At 43.5% G+C, this 18,926-nt stretch overlaps 1 protein-coding gene across 1 annotated transcript in view; it reads left to right on the top strand.

Annotated features, from left to right (window-relative positions):
- TMEM218 (transmembrane protein 218) overlaps nt 1–12,077 on the top strand; it is a 36,418-nt gene extending 24,341 nt beyond the window's left edge. Inside the window, exons 3-4 of the mRNA XM_029574125.1 lie at nt 3,360–3,462; nt 10,685–12,077. Of these exons, the coding sequence (XP_029429985.1) occupies nt 3,360–3,462; nt 10,685–10,819 (238 nt within the window). The 3' untranslated portion in view covers nt 10,820–12,077. The remainder of the gene's footprint in view (nt 1–3,359; nt 3,463–10,684) is intronic.
- Nucleotides 12,078–18,926: the final 6,849 nt, after the last annotated feature.

The following is an 18,926-nucleotide window of genomic DNA, read 5'->3' as shown; positions in this document are numbered from 1 at the left end:
CTACCTTTTGGGTTAACCACCGCATCCTGGACGTTCACCAAGATCATAGTGGTGGTGGCAGCAACACTGAAGAAGGAAGGAATCTGTGTGCACCCTTATCTAGATGATTGGCTGATCAGAGCAAAATCCCCAGAGGAAAGCCACCAGGCAACCAACAGAGTCAAAACTCTACTGGAGAGCCTCGGGTGGGTGGTCAACACAAACAAGAGCTGCCTTCAGCCTTCCCAATCTCTAGAATACTTGGGAGTCCGGTTCAACACCAAACAAGACAAGGTCATCCTAACACCGACAAGGAGATAAAAAATGATGACCCAATTATGAACCCTGTTGAGCGAACTTCGCCCCACAGCATGGGATTACCTACAAGTTCTCGGCCTCATGGCATCCACACTGGAAGTAGTCCCATGGGCATGAGCTTACATGAGACCCTTACAACGCTCACTACTATCACGATGGAATCCACTGTCCCAGAACTACATCGTACGGCTTCAGCTCCCGGACAGAGTTTGGGCCGAACTACGATGGTGGCTACAAGAAGCCCATATGAGCCACTGATGCCAGCCTACGAGGATGGGGAGCACACTGCCAGGAGCTAACCACCCAAGGGCAATGGAACGAAGAAGAGTCGGGATGGAACATCAATCGCCTAGAAGCCCGGGCAGTCAGACTAGCCTGCCTAAGGCTCGGTCACAGACTCTGAGGCAAAGAGGTCAGAGGAATGTCGGACAACGCCACAACAGTGGCCTACATCAACCATCAGGGAGGAACCAGAAGTCAACAGGTGTCAACAGGTGTCTCTGGAAATAGATCTCTTAATGTCATGGGCGGAAGTGAATCTTCAAGATATCTCGGCCGTCCACATTGCCGGGAAAGACAATGTCACAGCGGACTACCTCAGCAGAGAAAGTCTAGATCCAGGAGAATGGAAACTGACAACCACAGCATTCCAATTGATAGTAAACTATTGGGGAACACCAACCATGGACCTCCTGGCAAACCGGTCCAATGCCCAAGTACCCAGTTTCTTCAGCCGCAGGCGGGAACTCCTGTCCCAGGGAATTGATACCCTGGTACAGACCTGGCCACAGGAGACTCTTATACGCCTTCCCGCTGTGGCCCCTATTGGGTGAGATCATCCACAAGATAGAACACCACAAGGGACCAGTACTTCTAGTGGCCCCTGGCTGGCCAAGACGACCATGGTACGCAGACATGCGAAGACTGCTAACAGGGAACCCCCTGCTGCTACCTCCACACAGAGACCTGCTCCAACATGGATCGATCCTCCACAAGGATCCAGCTCGATTCTCTCTTATGGTCTTGGCCATTGAGAGGGCTCGCCTAAGGAGGAGCGGATACTCGGGGGCAGTAATTGACATCCTACTCAGAGCACGCAAGTTCTCCACATCCCTAACATACATAAGGATTTGGAGAGTATTCGAAGCCTGGTGCGAGGACCACGACATCATACCACACTCAGTCAAAATTCCTGCGATTTTGGAATTCCTACAGAACGGCCTACAGAAGGGATTGTCCCTCAACTCCATCAAGGTACAGGTGGCCGCATTGTCATGCTACGGAACAGAGAGCGGCAGCATAGCCTCTCACCCAGATGTCTCCCGCTTCCTGAAAGGAGTCAAGCACATCCGACCACCCCTAAAGTGGCCGGTGCCTCTTTGGAACCTCAACCTGGTCCTAGATTTCCTATCAGGAACCTCCTTCAGACCTCTCTGTGGCCTGTCTTTCTGACTATTAACATTGAAGACAGCCGTCCTGCTGGCAGTCTGTTCAGCCCGACATATATCCGAGCTACAAGCACTGTCCTGTTGGGAGCCATTCCTCAGACTCACCCCGGGAACCATCCAGTTACGCACAGTTCCATCGTTCCTCCCCAAACTGGTGTCTCACTTCTATCTCAACCAAACCATCTTGCTACCTTCGCCAGATGAGCATAAGAATTCGGAAGAGGCTCGAAGTCTACACCATCTCAATGTCGACAGACTCCTAGTCCGATACCTGGAAAGGTCGGAATCCGTACGAAAGACGGACCATCTATTCGTCCTTCATAACGGGGAGAACATAAGAACATGCCATACTGGGTCAGACCAAGGGTCCATCAAGCCCAGCATCCTGTTTCCAACAGTGGCCAATCCAGGCCATAAGAACCTGGCAAGTACCCAAAAACTAAGTCTATTCCATGTTACCGTTGCTAGTAATAGCAAGGGGAAGTGGCCTCATGAGCAACCATAGCCCGCTGGATCAAAGAAGTCATCAAGGCGCCCTACGTAGAAGCAGGCAAACCACCGCCTTTACAAGTCAAGGCCCATTCTACTAGAGCCCAGGCAGTGTCCTGGGCAGAAACCAAGATGCTGTCACCCGCCAAGATCTGCAGGGCGGCGACATGGTCCTCCATCCACATTTTCTCTAGGTTTTACCGCCTGGATGTTCAGGCTCGGGAGGACACAGCATTTGCAAGGGCAGTACTAAATGGGTCATGGGCAGCCTCCCACCCAGGTCTGGAGTAGCTTTTATACATCCCATTGGTCCTGAGTCCATCTACTACACGCTAGGAAATGGAGAAATTACTTACCTGATAATTTCGTTTTCCTTAGTGTAGACAGATGGACTCAGCATCCCACTCACAGCTGCCGTTACTCATGGAATTCTCGGGGGACATCCCCGGGAGCGAGTGATTCACGGGTAAGCCATGCTTTCCTTCATCTAGGACACCCACCCTACCGGGTGTCGACGTTCCTTGGTTGAGGGCACTGGCGGTCTCCAGCTATAGCCAATTCAACCAGTTCAAATTAATCAAGTTAATCAAGTTATAAAGTTAATCAAGTTATTCAAATTATTCAGTCATACATATATCCACAGTGCTTTTCGAGGAGAATACTGAAGAGCTGCACTTCCTGCAGCGGTATATGTACTAGGGCTGATGTCAGATTGAAATCTGATCCGTCTCCAACTGTTATCAGGAGTACACTATACCCATTGGTCCTGAGTCCATCTGTCTACACTAAGGAAAACGAAATTATCAGGTAAGTAATTTCTCCAATATAGCTAAAACGTTAGCCACATAAGTTGTTGGTAGGCAGAGCAAATGAGCCACATAACTTATGTGGCTAAGTAGCGATATTCAGTTTTAGCTCCCTAAGTTAACTGGCTACATTAGACCTACCATAGAGCAGGTCTAACGTAGCCAGTTATATGGCTAAGCGTGGATATGTAATATGTAATGTTATATCTGGCCAAGTTACTTAAATGACCAGCTTTCAGTATTGGGCCCCATATGTCTAAATTTCATTTAAACTGGAGAGAATCATTTAAAGGGTTGTCTTCTCTCCATTTCTCCTTAGAGTCTCCATTATTCTGATCTTCTTCCTTGCCCTGATCGTTACATTGATCCTGCTGTTCTTTCCTCGAGACACACAGACTCCAACTCCAGTAAAGGAAGTTCAGGTAAAAACATGTAAACTATTATTTTAAAGTTAACACCCTAACACTTGAAATTCTTCAGAGAAAGAGTACTAGGCAGGCAACAGCAATGCCTAGGGCACTGAAAGCAGCAAAGAACAGATGTGCAGTATGGGATACTAATAGCAGCATTAAATATAGGCAAGTGTAGAATGCAGAAAGAAAGTATGAAGCACCAACCATAATGTTAAAATGCAGATGAGGCAATATGTTGCATCAGTGGTAGAATAGAACACAAATAAGTAGTGCAGTGCCACCAAAATCACTTTAGAATGGAGACAGGCATTACAGGGTATTGGCAACAGTGTAGGACTCAAACAAGCAATAGGGGAACACTGAAAGCGGTGTAGGAAGCAGACAGGCAGAAACACAAAAAGACAGAGATAAAAAGACCAAATACCTTCAGGGGTCCTGTGTTCCATTCGAGTTGAGAGAAGGAGCACTCAGCCAGAGGAGCTGTACTTTTCCAGGTCAGCTAGCATGGTCCCTCCTTTGATTCCCGGCCAATGCACCATCTGCTACGAAAAAAGTTAGCAACACAGCAAAGAGACTGGAAGTTCTTTTATGTTACCCCTTTATTCATGCACATATTGGAAGCCAGCAAACAATACTGACTGATTCCAAATTGACATGGCATATGCAAGATTTAAATACACTTTCTTACCAAATAAAATGTTAAGATAAGCACTTTTTGTTTGATGATGAAAGGGGGAAGACATCTGCATTCCTAACTACTCTGGGAAAGCTAATTTAACCTTGAAAACGTCCTGAAGGAGATTTGGCTTACAGCCTTCCTTTTTAATCACAAGGGAAGCAATGAAACATTTGTCCAAACTTATCTTGTACCAGAAAACTCATGCTATTTCTGGGGCCTCATAGTGAAAAGGATCTAAACCATTTTAATTTACAACATATGTGCATATGCCACTTATGAAAATACTTATTTGTGCATACAATTTTAATCACCAGTTCACTGACACCACCACTAGTTCTCCTGTATGTTTACCACTTAACCCAGACTTCCCATCCAAGAACTGCATAGACAAGAAAAATGTGATTTGTCTTTTGGCATCCCCGCTAGTGGTTTTCTTTAGTATTGTGGATCTGGGAGTCTTCTGCTCCTGGCAGGGTCTGGCTTTCCCACTGCGGTCTCCAACAATGGCATAGATCCCAGCATCTCTTCTGCCACATCAGGGCCTTCCTGACAGCAGCCATCATCAATGAGACAGGTCCTGGTGCCTCTTCTGCTGATGGCGGGACCTGCCATCCTCACTGGTGGATCATTCAATGGCATGGTCCTGATTCTGCTTTTTCCCATTTGGAAAAAAGAAACCTTCCTCCACCAGCCGAATCTGGCTACATGAAGGAAAAGCCTGGCAGGCCAGCAAAATTAATTCTGTGGGCTGGGTCTGGTCTGCCGACTGCAATTTGGGGACCCTGGTCTAGAATGCCCCAACATGCTGCTATAAAGAAACTGCTGCAATAATATTTATTATTGGAGGAAGTCACTAATTATTTCTACTGTGCCTTTGTAGATCTTATCTGTTGATCTAAAATTTTGTCCAAAAGTGCACCTTTTTATTGCCAAGTTGATATGGGTTTTTGCTGGTATGTAAACTTTTTATACTCTTTTTATTTGTAAAGTTGAAAAAAAACTTTATTCATACATATGCTGCTATTTGTAATATATTGTAAACCACTTTGGGTGAAGTTTTGTATTAAAAAAAGTGGGTGATAAATCCAAATAAATTTGAATTTAATGGTCAGTTTATAGTTTTGTTCATGCAGCAACAGGTCTTGCGAGTGGAACTTAGTTTCAGCCTCAACTGTGAGCTGCACAGCTGGGATAGACAACTAGCTAGATCTCTCTCAGCCTGGAACATCTTGCTCCACAGTTTCTCCAGTGTGACACTTCCTGAAACTGGCAAGGTCTTCACTAGCATACCTTTTTCTAGATCCTGGACCATGACCACATGAGGCACTTTGACTAACGAGGCCTCTACCACAATGCTGCCTGCACTCATGGACAGTCAGGTGCCATGTTCCAAGATCGGTCCTGCTTGCTGACAAGGACACAAGCCACATACTCCATAGGAATTCTAGGGTTCCATCATGTGTCTCAGGCCTCTCTTTCATGTCTGATTTGGCAAGCCTTGTTCCAAGTATGCCAGCAGTGCAACCTCCAAGGTCTGCATTTGGCATAAAAGTCACATCGAGCTGGAGAATACTGACAAGTAGGGGAGATTTCTCACTGGGATTCAGCAGTGTCTCAGAGTCTCGACTCTACAAGTGCTCTAGTCACTGCAGGGGCATTCACATAAAGATCCATTGACGCCTGAAATGGCATTAGACTCTGGAGGATAAGTTCTGTCCTTCCCCTTCCTCTTAACAATATTGATGAAAACCTTTGAAAAGCAAAATGGGAGTGAGAGGCCAAGAAATTAAGGAGCAATCTTGCAGGCAACTTGTATTCCCTCACCTAAATACACCTTTCTATGAATCTGAGGAAGCAAATCCCAATTTTCCAATACTAAAATGGCTTGATAAGTCAGAGGTGCTAAAACCAGAGCAAAGCAGCATTAAAATATAGAAACAGTGAAACGAGGCCCTATCTCCCCTTCTTGGCAGCTGAGAAAAGAAGATAGAAAGCAGCATCACAATAAAGCAATAATTTATATGCTATTTTCAAAACAATTATCCGTTTGATCATCATAATTCAAATACACACCTTCCAGAATCCTCTTATTTATTTGTTTGATATTCTGCTATATCACTAGAGCTCCCTTAAAATGGATAACAAAGATTAGAACAATATAAAAACTAATAATATAAACTACAATAAGATCTAAGGAATACATTTTCAAAACATTTATGCATATGAAATTGGAAGTTATGGGTGTAAATAGTATTTTGTAAGAGCCAAAGTGTGCACATACTAGCATTTTTGTACATACACATGAAAAGAAATAAAAGGGGTGGTTTAAGGGCGTTCCTGCGCAGGATTAGGAAGTTTGCGCACAAGTTAGTATTTTGTAAGTGGTATATGCACATTTATTACCAAACTTGTTCATATTTATTTACTCTTGATAAGTTATGGAATCAAAATTGCACTTGTCTGTCTGTAGTTTTTAGGTTGAAGGGCTGGATTAAGTGTTGGAGGTGTTGATGAATTGGTAATTGCAAGTCTTCGCACAAGTATTTTCATAAGTGGAGTACATGCATGCTTTATAAATTACATGACTACATTTAACAGGGTTATTATGTGTACATATTACAATTATGTGCAAAATATATATGTGCGTACTTTTATGAAATGGGTAGAGAAAGTATGAGTTTTCTCGCGTTACATACTGAAACATATGCATGTACTTTTGGAGTAAAAAAATACAGTATTTAATAAACTGTGTGGCTCCCCCAGTTTATAAATATTGCTGTAACTTTAAACATACTGACTTACATGCATATGTGCAGATTTTCACAGATTATTGACATTTATCTTTTAAAATATCAGATGCATGAACATCCTATACTTACTGTAATCTGTGAAAATCCTCCTCAACTTCAAATCTAAGACCTGCCATACAGCTAAAATCCAGTGAGACTTCCTCTAACCCTCATGAAAGTAACCTGTAAATGCTTTTTCAAAGAGCCAAGCCTTTAACGTCTTTCTAATGGATAAATAGAGTTCCACAGGGTTGGGTTAGAACAAGTAGAATAAGTAGTCTTCGGTTTGGCCCAGTGAGTGTGGAGTAACCTCTAGCGTAGGGTCACGTGTGGAATGTGCTGTTCTTGTTGACAGAGTAACTTATTAGTAAAATGTCATGGTTGTGAGCGCATGTGGTCAGAGCAGGCAGCGAGCAGACATTATCCGTGTCCAGGCCACGGGTCAGGCCAGGCAGTAATCCAGGAAAAAAGTCAGAATCCAAAGCAGAGGACAGAAACGGAGAATCAGTTTAAGAAGAACAAGACAAGCAGCGACAAGACACCAAGTGACTAGACAGGGCAAGACAGACAAGACAAGACAAAAGAGACCAGGTAAGGGCACAAACAAGGCAAGACAGCAGGACAAAGCACAGGAACGGTGAGACGGCACAGGGACAGCAACCCGCAATGTAGAGCAGGAAAACCTATTGCTGAGGCATCTGCTGGGAGCGCGGCTGGGGTTTAAATGCCCACTCGTACTGATATCATTGGGACGTGCCGTTAGTCTCTTTCCCCCCCGTGGGGCCTAGAAAGATGTAGCAAGTATGCGTGCTTGGGGGAGGTGCAGTGCGACAGCTGGGAGCGTGTTTATGGTGTCCTCAATTTGGGGTAAGTGCTGCTGGTCATGGGGTCTTCCCACAGATGGCCGAAATGTTACAGTACATCCCTTCTAAGCCCCTTCCCCAAGCTTCTTGTAGGCTTCTGGGGATAGCGTTGCTGGAACTCCTTTGTGAGTCGGGGGGCATGGACAATGGAAGTAGGTTTACATGTGTTCTCTTCTGGGCCAAAAACCTTTCCAAGAGATGAGATACTGAAGGCGGTTCTGAATTCTCCTGGAATCAAGGATCTCCTGGACCTCATATTGTGTGTCTTCCTCCAGCTACCGTTATTGATTTAGGAGAATATCATGAAGCCCATGGCAAGAGCAGAGGCATGAGTAGCGAAATGTGGAACACATTGTGGATCTTGAGGGTTGTTGTAGTTTTAATTGGTAAGCCACTAAACCAATTTGATAAGTGATAGGGAAAGGTCAGATGTAATGCGGTGAGAACTTGGTGGAGGGGTTTTTAAGCTATAGGTTGCAGATACTCAACCAGACCAAGTCCCCAGGTTTGAAGCAGAGTGCCAGTTGGCACTTTTTATCCACTTGTTTCTTATATCTTCCTATGGCCGCTGTAAGGAGCTGGTGGGTCTTTTGCTATAGTTCCTTGAGGTCCTGGCACATGATATTGACTGCAAGACTTGGACCCATCACTGGAATGGGAAGTGGCACCTGAGTATGTCTGCCATACACAATCTGAAATGAAGATGATCCTGAGAAGCTTCCAGTATTGTTGTTATGGCAGAATTCTGCCCAGGGGAGGAGAGAGGCCCAGACATCCTATTGTACAGTGACATATGCGCTCAGGAAACACTTAAGAATATGGTTGGTTATTTCTCTCTGCCCATTACTCTGTGGATGGTATGTGGATGAAACATTCAAGGAGATTCCCAGTCTTTTACCAAAGCTCCTCCAGAAGTGAGCCATGAATTGCACTCCTTGGCTGGAGAGGATGTGCTTTGGTAGGCCATGAAGCCTGAAGATGTGTTGGAAGAAGAGACGAGCCAGTTCTGGAGTGGATGGAAGCCCAGGAAGTAGTGTGAAATGAAGCAGTCCATCACTACCGAAATAGAAGTGTAGCCATTAGAGAGGGGTAGGTCTATCATGAAATCCATCGCCACATAGGTGCAGGATATCTCGGGGGCTGGTAGTGGTTGTAACAGCCTCCAAGGTCTGTGGGAGCTCTTTTGAACTGCACAGTTGGGTCAGGACTCCACTTAGCGCTGTACATCTCGCTTGACTTGGGGCCTCCATTAGTGGCTGAGAAGTAACTCCAAGTGCCTAGTGATGCCGGACTGTCCTACGAGGCGTGAATCATGGGCCCATTTTAATACTTTTTCTCGCAGACGTGTGGGAACCACTGTCTTCCCTGATGGAAAAGGTACTGTGACAATGAGCACAATCCTGTCCGGGTCGATGATGTGGCAAGGAGGGTCCAGGGAATCCTTAGTCTCAAAGGAGCATGAAAGAAGATAGGCCTGTTGTGGTTCTTCTGTGCCAGTTGGTACCTGACTTCAAAATCAAATTGATTGAAAAATAAAGATAATCAGGCCTACTGTGGGTTTAGGTGTTGTGCCTGTGGAAGATATTCCAGATTCTTAAGGCCTGTGAAGATCATGATGGGGTGTCTAACCCCCTTCCAGGAGATGGCGACACTCTTCCAGAACCAGTTTCACAGCCAAGAGTTCTCTGCCCCAAATAGTTTCTTTCCAAGGGGGATGAACATTTTGGAAAAGAAAAAGCATTGCATGAGGGTCTCTTGATCATTGTGTTGAATGAGGACAACCCCTAACCAGATGGCAGAGGCATCTATCTCCACAATGAAGGGTTTGGAGGGATCTGGATGTTGGAGACAGGGGTCTCAGTGAAATGCCTGCTTGAGGAGATAGAAAGCTTGTACTGATTCTTCTGACCAGTGTCTGGTGTTGGCGCCCTTCTTCGTAAGGGGGCTGAGAGGAGCAGCATATAGTATGTTTCGGGTCACGGCATCCAGGAAACCCACCTGGGGAGTGGCACAGGACTGCAAGGCAGGACTTGAAGCAAGACCTTATAGGCTGACTGGAGACAAGGCATGGACAAAGGTAGACTGGAGACAAGATGTGGACAAAGATAGGCAGGCAGGCTTGGCGGGCAGGAAAAGGCAGGTAGGCTATGGCAAGGCTGCATATTAAACAGGACTTGAACTAGACAAAACAAGGGTGAGACAAGGCAAGGATAGGACTCTGGTACAAGCAAGATTGGACTGGAACAGAGAGGACAAGATCAACAAGGCAGACTAGGACAAGACTCTGGAACAGACAAGGCAAGAGTAGTAACAAGGCACACTAGGGCAGAAGTTAAAGGCAGACAAGGGGAAACAAAGATCACAGAAGCCTGAAGACCTCAAGGTAGGATACAAGAGAGAATAGATCCAAAGCCTCAAGCAGAGAACAAGCAGGGTAGGCCCGAGGGCCTCAAAACAAGGCAGAAGGCACGTAGGCTGCAAGGCAAGGCAGAAGGCCTGTAGGCCACAAGACAAGGCAAGAACAATGGTCAAGTCATGGAGCCAGAAGTGACACCATGAGAATGCAAGACTACTATAGCAAGATGGGTTTACATAGGGGTGGGTAAGGGCAGTGAGGAGGAGCTTGACAAGACTAGTAATGAGGCACAGTGAGGGTAAGATAAAGAAGCAGTGGGGGGAGCTTGCATTGCTGCTGCCTAAAATGAACTTGTTCTGCAGTGGGGCAGTGTGTATGAGGGAAGCTTGTATTGTCCTTGCTGAGCCTGCTGAATGGAAAAATTAAGAAAGTCAGCATCATTGACTATCTCTGAATCAATAATACAGTTTATGAATAGTTTGTAATTATATGTATAGGAAAATGCTGTCACCTCTAATCCTTGAAATGTGTTCTTCTGCCCTAGATTGTGGACACTTTCTTCATTGGACGGTATTTTCTGGTCTCTATTCTGAGTGTTATTTTCCTGGGAAGCCTTTTCCTGCTTCTGATTTACCATATCCTGGACCCCATCTCTGCCAAGCCCCTGCACACTAAGTGACTATTCTCTCACGAATGGCCTATATAGTCAGTGTCTGCTCACTCCTCTGCACCACTGGAAATTCTTGGATGAACAGGCTCACCACAGCCAGAAAGCAAAATGTGTTTCTTCTATATCTAAGATCTCACAAATAGAAGTGCAAGCTGCAGAAGGAACAAAAATGGGAATGGCTCCTCAGTATGCATTAGGAGAATAGCTAGGGATTAATGATGTACCACTTTACTTGCGGAGGGCAGACCATGACTTGAACTGATGCTTAGACAGAGAGAATTGAAGTGGAGCCCTTTCATTGAGCATCCTGGGAAAAAACTTTCACAAATTTCTCCTTTATCTCTTAGGGTGGCTAGTGACTGTCTCTTTAAAAGCATTTCCTTTCCAGTGTGTCCCAATGTGAGCGACACTGAACATTGGGAGTCCCAATGAGACTCCCAATGGGAGAAGAGGAATTCTGGGCAGCCATCCAGTGCCAGAGATAAACAGAACATACTAGTCGCCAGCAAGCTTAACTTATTTGTAAAATTGAGACAAAAGGTTGAAGAACTGGGAGGTATTTAGATAGGCCAGCAGTATACCCAGTGCTGTACGAGTTTTTTTCTTTTTATGTAGGATTGAAAGCGTACAACGCAATATACCAGGTGGAAGTATAATGTCGGCATGGTGCAAGATAATACATCTGAATTCACAGCTAAAGCAAAGAGAATGATTTTCAGTCCACAGGTCCATAGACGTCCCACAAATTTTCAAAGCAAAACCTCATGCATAGAACTATGAACATTTTCAGAAAACATGCACAAAATCTCCACTGCACAAAATTATATCTTCTCCTGTCATGGGCTAACTTATGCTTGTGGATTTATGTGCCAACCTTTTAAATTGAAAGTATTTATGTAAATCCAAACATCGCCCACCAGAATGCTTTTTTATGTGCACAAAACTATGCATAAAATTGAGTTGTGTGATACTTTTTGGACACAGACTGACAAGTTTTCTAACGAGCCAGTTAGGTAATAAAACCTTTTTTGAAACTTCAGCCCATGTCTAACACTGGCATAGATGCTGGGTAAGGACATTATTGGGTATTAGATATATTTTTTGAGCAATTCCAAACAAGATACTTGTACTTTCACTTTGTCCATTCAGCCACTACTATAGCCTCATTTCATTTGGTAAAGTTATGATAGAATTGTTATTAAATTAAGATATTGGAAAGTAAAACTTTTTCAAAATAAAATTAACATTCACTGTGGGGCGGATTTTAAGAGCCCTGCTCGCCTAAATCCGCCCAAATCCGGGCGGATTTAGGCGAGCAGGGCCCTGCGCGCCGGTAGAGCCCCGGGACTCGCGTAAGTCCCGGGGTTTTCGGAGGGGGGCGTGTCGGGGGCGGGACCGAGCGTAGCGGCGTTTTCGGGGCGTCGGGAGCGTTCCGGGGGCGGGCCCGGGGGCGTGGCTACGGCCCGGGGCGGTCCGGGGGCGTGGCCGCGCCCTCCGGACCCGCCCCAGGTCGCGTCCCGGCGTGCTCGCGGGGATTTACTTCTCCCTCCGGGAGGCGTAAATCCCCCGACAAAGGTAAGTAAGGGGTTTAGACAGGGCCGGGCGGGTGGGTTAGGTAGGGGAAGGGAGGGGAAGGTGAGGGGAGGGCAAAGGAAAGTTCCCTTCGAGGCCGCTCCGATTTCGGAGCGGCCTCGGAGGGAACGGAGGTAGGCTGCGCGGCTCGGCGCACGCCGGCTATACGGAATCGATAGCCTTGCACGCGCCGATCCCGGATTTTAGCGGCTACGCGCGTATCTACTAAAATCCAGCGTACTTTTGTTTGCGCCTGGAGCGCCAACAAAAGTACGCCTATTCGCGGTATTTGAAAATCTACCCCTGTATTTTATGATATTATTTTGGATATATTTACATGAATGAGACATGGAATTGAGTATATTATCATGCAAAACTAAATCAGGTAGAACTTTCATGTCTCTCTAGTCAGTTAGCTGTCACACATTGTCCCATCTCCTTATTCCTTATCTAGGTTTTAATCTTTCTCCTCCAGCTCTCATCATGGAGCCACTAATCTAGGTATAACCTCTGGCTGTAGTACTTTGTGGCTTTTCCTTACATTATCAGGGGCTGTCTGTCATGGCTTCCCAAGAGAACACTACCCAGAAGCAGCTGCTGGAATTAGAAAATGCTTTTATAGATAACTCACAAAACAAAAAAATACAATCCAGAACAGCTTCAACAAGTAAGTTTTCTCACAGCAACAATATACATTCTCTTTGTATTCTATCAGCCTGCTGCTGTGCCTCTCTCCCTCTCTCAGCCTCTGGAAGAATTCAGCTCACATGGGCTCATTGTGCTGTCAGATTACAGCTGCAGGATACAGTTTTCTCCTTACTAGCTAATTTAATTGCTCACAGAAAAGCAACAGAAAGTGCTAACCCCTGAAGTCACCGTGCAGCCATTAGTGATGTGGCTTGTATTTTATTTTTGGGCAGTTATACAGAAGTATTTTGGGTTACCTGTTTCTTTTGGCAGTGCTACTCTACTTTAAAATCAGGATGATTTGCAGGTTATGCTGCAATAGAACACAGAGTCTGAAACGGGAGCCCTGCTACCAAACTTGTAAAAATCAAATCATAAGACATGCCATAGTGGATAAGACCAATGATCCATCAAACCCAGCATCATTTTTCTGGTAGTGATCAATCTGAGTCGCTTGAATAAAGTACCCAATAGATCCTGCTGGGGCAATCCATTCTCTATTTTTTTCTACTGGTTCCTGGCAGTAAGAGCTGGTGATCCACAAGCCTACCTAGCTAATAGTTATTAATGGATCTGTCCTCTAGAATACTTTGCCCAACTCTCATAATGAATATGCAAGAAATAGATTTGCATACCCTAAGTCTCCAATGTATGCAAATCCAAAAAACCTGACTGGTTAGGTGTGCCTCCAGGAGAGGGTTGGGAAAGATTGCTGTAGAAATTTGTCCAAATCTTTTCTAAATCATATTATTCTATTGGTTAAGACCATATCCTTTGGCAGCAAATTCAGCTCAATTGTATTGTCTGAAAAAACTCTCTTAAATTTGTTTTGAATCTGCTATCTATTTCATAGTATCTCCTGTTATTAGTACTATTTAAAAGTCTACATAATCATTTCCTTTTAACTTGTTCCACACCATTCATGATTTTATAAACTTCTGTCATATCCCATCTTAGTTGTCTCTTCTCTAAGCTGAAGAACCGTAACCTGTCAAGCCTTTCTTCATAAGGAAGCCATTCTGTGCCTTTTATCATTTTTATTTTCCAGTTACATATATAGAAACATATAGAAATGACGGCAGAAGAAGACCAAATGGCCCATCCAGTCTGCCCAGCAAGCTTCACACATTTTTTCTCTCATACTTATCTGTTTCTCTTAGCTCTTGGTTCTATTTCCCTTCCACCCCCACCTTTAATGTAGAGAGCAGTGATGGAGCTGCATCCAAGTTGTCCTTCTTTGTACCTTTTCTAGTTCTGCTATATGTTATAAGATATAAGGTGACCAGAACTACACACAGTACACAAAATGTGGTGGCATCATGGATTTATAAAGTGTCATTGTGATATTCTCAGTTTTATTTTCTATTCGTTTTCAAATAATTCCTAACATTTTGTTAACTTTTTTGAATGTTGCTTCACACTGATCTGAAGATTTTAAGGTGTTGTCTACAATAACTCCAAGGTCCTTTTCCTTAGTGGTAACTCTTAATATAAAATCTAGCATTGTGTACTGTAAGGGATATGAAAGGTCCCAAATATGTCTCAGACTTCTCTGTAGAACACAGCTTAGGCTTAGGCAGGTGGATATACTCTGCAGGATCAGAAGCACTCAGAAAGAAAAGTTAAGTAAGGTAGATGCTTGAACCTTACCTCTTCCCAAAGTTGAACAGGCCCTATGGTGTAAGCTCTCCGATTTGGGGTCCTGTTGGAGTTAATAGCCTGGAGCTGGTGGTCCCTACTGCACAACAGCCCCCAGCTAAAGTCTGTGGATCCAACATCTCTGATTCTTTCCAGCATCAGCAGGCCTAATATCAGATTTCCAATAAAGCAACAGTCAATTTCCACAGTCTCACAGGGTGTAAAATAACTACTTTCAAACTCCAAGGAACACTGTTGACAATAACTGTTCTCTATTCCCACTGCTTAGTGGAGTTTGCAGTGGCAATTTTTTGAATCTTCAGTAGCAGTGCTTACAAATAATGTTTAAATTGTTACTTTCAGCAATGCTTGCAATTAAAGCCTCAACTGCAGTGCTTGCAATTAAATCCTCAGTAGCAAGGCTAGCAAATAATGTTCAAATTCAAACTCTCAGCAGTGCAGTAGCAGTTTCTTTTAAATCCTCAGTAGCAGTGCTTGCAAATATTATTTAAATTCTTAAACTCAGCAGTGCTTGCAATTAAATCCTCAACTACAGTGCTGACAAATCCTCAGTAGCATGATGTGTAATAATGTTCAAATTCAAACTCTCAGCAGTTTCTTTTAAATCCTTAGTAGAAATACTTATAAATAACAGTGTTTAAATTCTTAAACTCAGCAATGCTTGTGTAGCCTGGCTTTTACCTCTGCTACTTTAAATTGCCCTGTTTTCCAGCATCTTAGGGCTTTTTGGGGCCGATGCTATAAAAAACGTGCAAAGAAATTGCGTTCATTAGGTACACACGTGGTTTTAACGCGCGCACAATATTTAAATTAATCTAAAATTAAAAGCGAGCGAAAATGGCGCACGTTGTTCAAAATGGAGCGTCCATAGCGCCATTGTTATTATTGTATCGGACGTTCAATATTGTATCATGCATGCGATCAGTCTGCGTATATCTGTGAAAAAAAGGTTTGGCAACTGTAATACAATTGTTGAAGTACAAAAAAACGATATTTAAACTAGAAAAGCATATTTGAAATCGGCTTTAATCCCCCATTGTGCCTGTGACATCAGCAAGCGGGTCATAATCCTATCTGCAAGCGCATCATAATCCTATCAGCAGCAGGGTATATCACTTGCTGCAACGAGGCAAACGTCCCTTTTTTGTTTGAGTTCAATTGGACCTGTACTGGCTACACACTGGTCCCTTGAATTCATGCGACTTGAGCTTCATCGAGATTCATTTCATCTCTTCATTTCCTTCTTTTTGCAATGGTAAGAACTGGTTGCTTTCTACTTATATAAACACTTAATATATATATATATTTTTTTTTTTTGGCATATATAGTAAATGTACATCCTTGAATACAGCATTTGAGGATAGAGCATGTTAAGGATCAACGTCCAAAAATGGGGCGTTGCAAAATCAATTATAATGTGCCCGTTATGCAAGGGTATTGGAAACGTTGTTTACCATGTGTACAGTGTTTGGGGGCTCAGTATCTTAACATTACCGTTCCTGGAAGCCGCTCGTGTAAAACATTTTTCATTTTTCTTTGCGTGTAGTAACGATTTTTATCGACGTCCTATTCCTGTATGCTCGGCTCGCATCATACTCGAACGGCCATAAAATTGCATTGTAGATCGACATCTCATGCTTGAACATTTATAATACCAGGAACTGAGATGCAGGGACATTCCAATTTTGGAAATGCTTTCTAAAATGGTGGGCGGCCATCCCCTGGCACAGACATTCTTGTCCACTTTTTGAATGTCTTTTAGCTTCTTAAAGGACGCTCGATCCGTGTATGGCGGTGATACTTTTTTGGCGCCATTAAAGCCTTTTTTTTTTTACTTATTTCATCGGGTCCTCCCCCTGCTATATTCCTACCTTTTAGTGAGTTGTGGCTCAGGGATATAAATTCCCCCCTGAGCAGTATGACTGTGGTCATTGCCTCTTCCTAAGAGAGCTTCACTGGTAAGATTGTGCCCAAAGAGAGTGGAATTTGGGAACGTTTTGGATGACTGTTGAAATTTTGGACCAGTTTCTTGAGAGAAAAGCAAACACATGGTATCTTAAAGGGCTGAGCCCTGGAGGATTTCCTTCTTTTGTGCTCAGGTAACAGCAGAGGAGAAGACTTGGGGAATTATTGCTGCTTTGAAGAGTTTTTGGAGCAAGGGATTTTTGTAATTTTAGCCCTTGTCTTTTGCTGGCTGCTGCAGAGAGCTACCTTTCCCTCCGGGTTGAAGGCATTCTTTAAGTGTGTACACTGGTTCAGTTGGCAGAACAACAACTTGGGGATGTACCAAGAATAAAGAGACTTTAGCTTTATGGATTATGATTTTCCTGAAGTTATTTTTCATTTTTGCTATACTGGCCTGGATCCTATTTTTCAAATTTGAAAATATATTTTGAATATCTTTATTTTGATTCCATGGTTTATTGCTATCTGCCTTCTAAGTAGAAGATTCTCACATGTTGGCCAAGGACAAATGACAAGGAAGAGTAGGGTGACTGTGATTTGATGACTGCACCAGGGGCCTAGGAACCTCTCCACCACTAACCTCGGCATCCCTAGAGACTCCTGTGAGGTTTGTGAGAGAGGAATTGAAGACCAGAATATAGAAGAGTTGCCTGGGAAACTTTGTGACCCCCTAAATTCAATGCACCCCACGGGGGTTACACTTGTAATTAAACCTTCAGTAGCAAGGCTTGCAAACAATGTTCAAATTCTCAGCAGTTCTTGTAATAGCAGTTTAAATAACGTTTAATTTGTTTTTAAATTTCTCAGCAACACACTTCTGTGAGGAAACTAGCACTACTTGTTTTTCTCCACTTCTCCTACTGAAACACAGTCAATATAGTCTTTCTTGCTGTGGTAGCGCTCTCATATTAACAGTCCTTGAGTTTTCAGGAAAGCTTTCAATAAAGCTAACTTTTGGAGCCTACTTTGAATCCATTTCTATGGCCAGGTCTGGTGCTGTGTCTGAAATGTCCATAGGTTTGTGCACCTCCTCACTCTCTGCAGCTTCCTCTCCATATTTTCTGTGTTTGGCAACTATGTCCCTTTGGCTTCTTCTCTTCATGTGACTGCAAGCTTCTCAATTTATCTCACCTGGGAATCTACAGGGAATGAAGGGCTGGCTCCATCTACCTTCAGCTCTTCCCTTCGCAGAAGCCTAGCGTAGCCAGTTGGTCCTAGGGAACTTGGGAAATGTAGTCCAAGGCACTTTCTTTTTTAGTTCTCAGGCTTCTAAGCTTCCAGCATGCCCTATTTATGGTTTTGGGGAGTCTATTATGCAGAATATTGACTGGGGAAACCACTGTGCCATCATTACATGTACGTATAGTTAGGATTAATTTTCCCTTAGTGCATCACTGCACTTGTCAACATTACATTTCATCCAGTACCAACATCAGGCTCACTGATCTCTAGTTTCTAGGATCATCCCTGAAGCTCTTTTTAAAAATTGATGCTACATTGGCTACCCTGCAGTCTTCAGGTGCAGTGGCAATTTTAATGGTAGGTTACAATTTACTAGTAGTAGATGTACAATTACATAATTGAGTCCCTTCAGAACTCTGGAGGGAACATCATCTGACCCTGATGATTTGATACTAGTTTATCAGTTTGCTCTAGCACCTCTTCCAGTTTCACATTGATTTGTGTCAATTCCTCCAAATTATCACCTACAAAGAACACATTTAGTGTCAGTATTTCCCTACTATCCTTCGTAGTGAAGAATGAAGAACTAATTTAGTTTTTCTGCAATGCCTTTATCCTCCTTAAGTGCCTTTTTTTATTCCCTGGTTGTCTAATGGTCCAAGTGACCCTCCTCACAGGCTTTCTTACCTTTCAAATAGATGTAAAAGTTTTTATCATCAGTTTTTGCCTCTCTTCAAGCCTCTACTCAAATTGTGATTGATCTGCTTTATTAATGTTTTACATCTAATATGCTAAGTTGTACTCTTTTTCATATTTTGTTCATTAGGATTTGCTCTATTTGGATCTAATAGCATATTTTTCAACTCTCATTTAGCCATGCTGGCAATTGCTTGGCTGCTTTATGTATTTTCTAAATTGTGGAATATATTTATATTTTATCTGGGATTTCAAGATGGTATTTTTAAATAGTCTGCAACAAACACAAAAGCAGCAAACCCTTGACTGATCAATTCAACCAATAAAGAAACAAAACAAGGGAAAGAAATTTTTT

Source organism: Rhinatrema bivittatum, chromosome 12 (assembly GCF_901001135.1).
Source record: "Rhinatrema bivittatum chromosome 12, aRhiBiv1.1, whole genome shotgun sequence".
NCBI classification, from domain to species: Eukaryota; Metazoa; Chordata; class Amphibia; order Gymnophiona; family Rhinatrematidae; genus Rhinatrema; species Rhinatrema bivittatum.
Note: the sequence above shows the minus strand (reverse complement) of the source record. Positions and strands in the feature narration are given on the sequence as shown.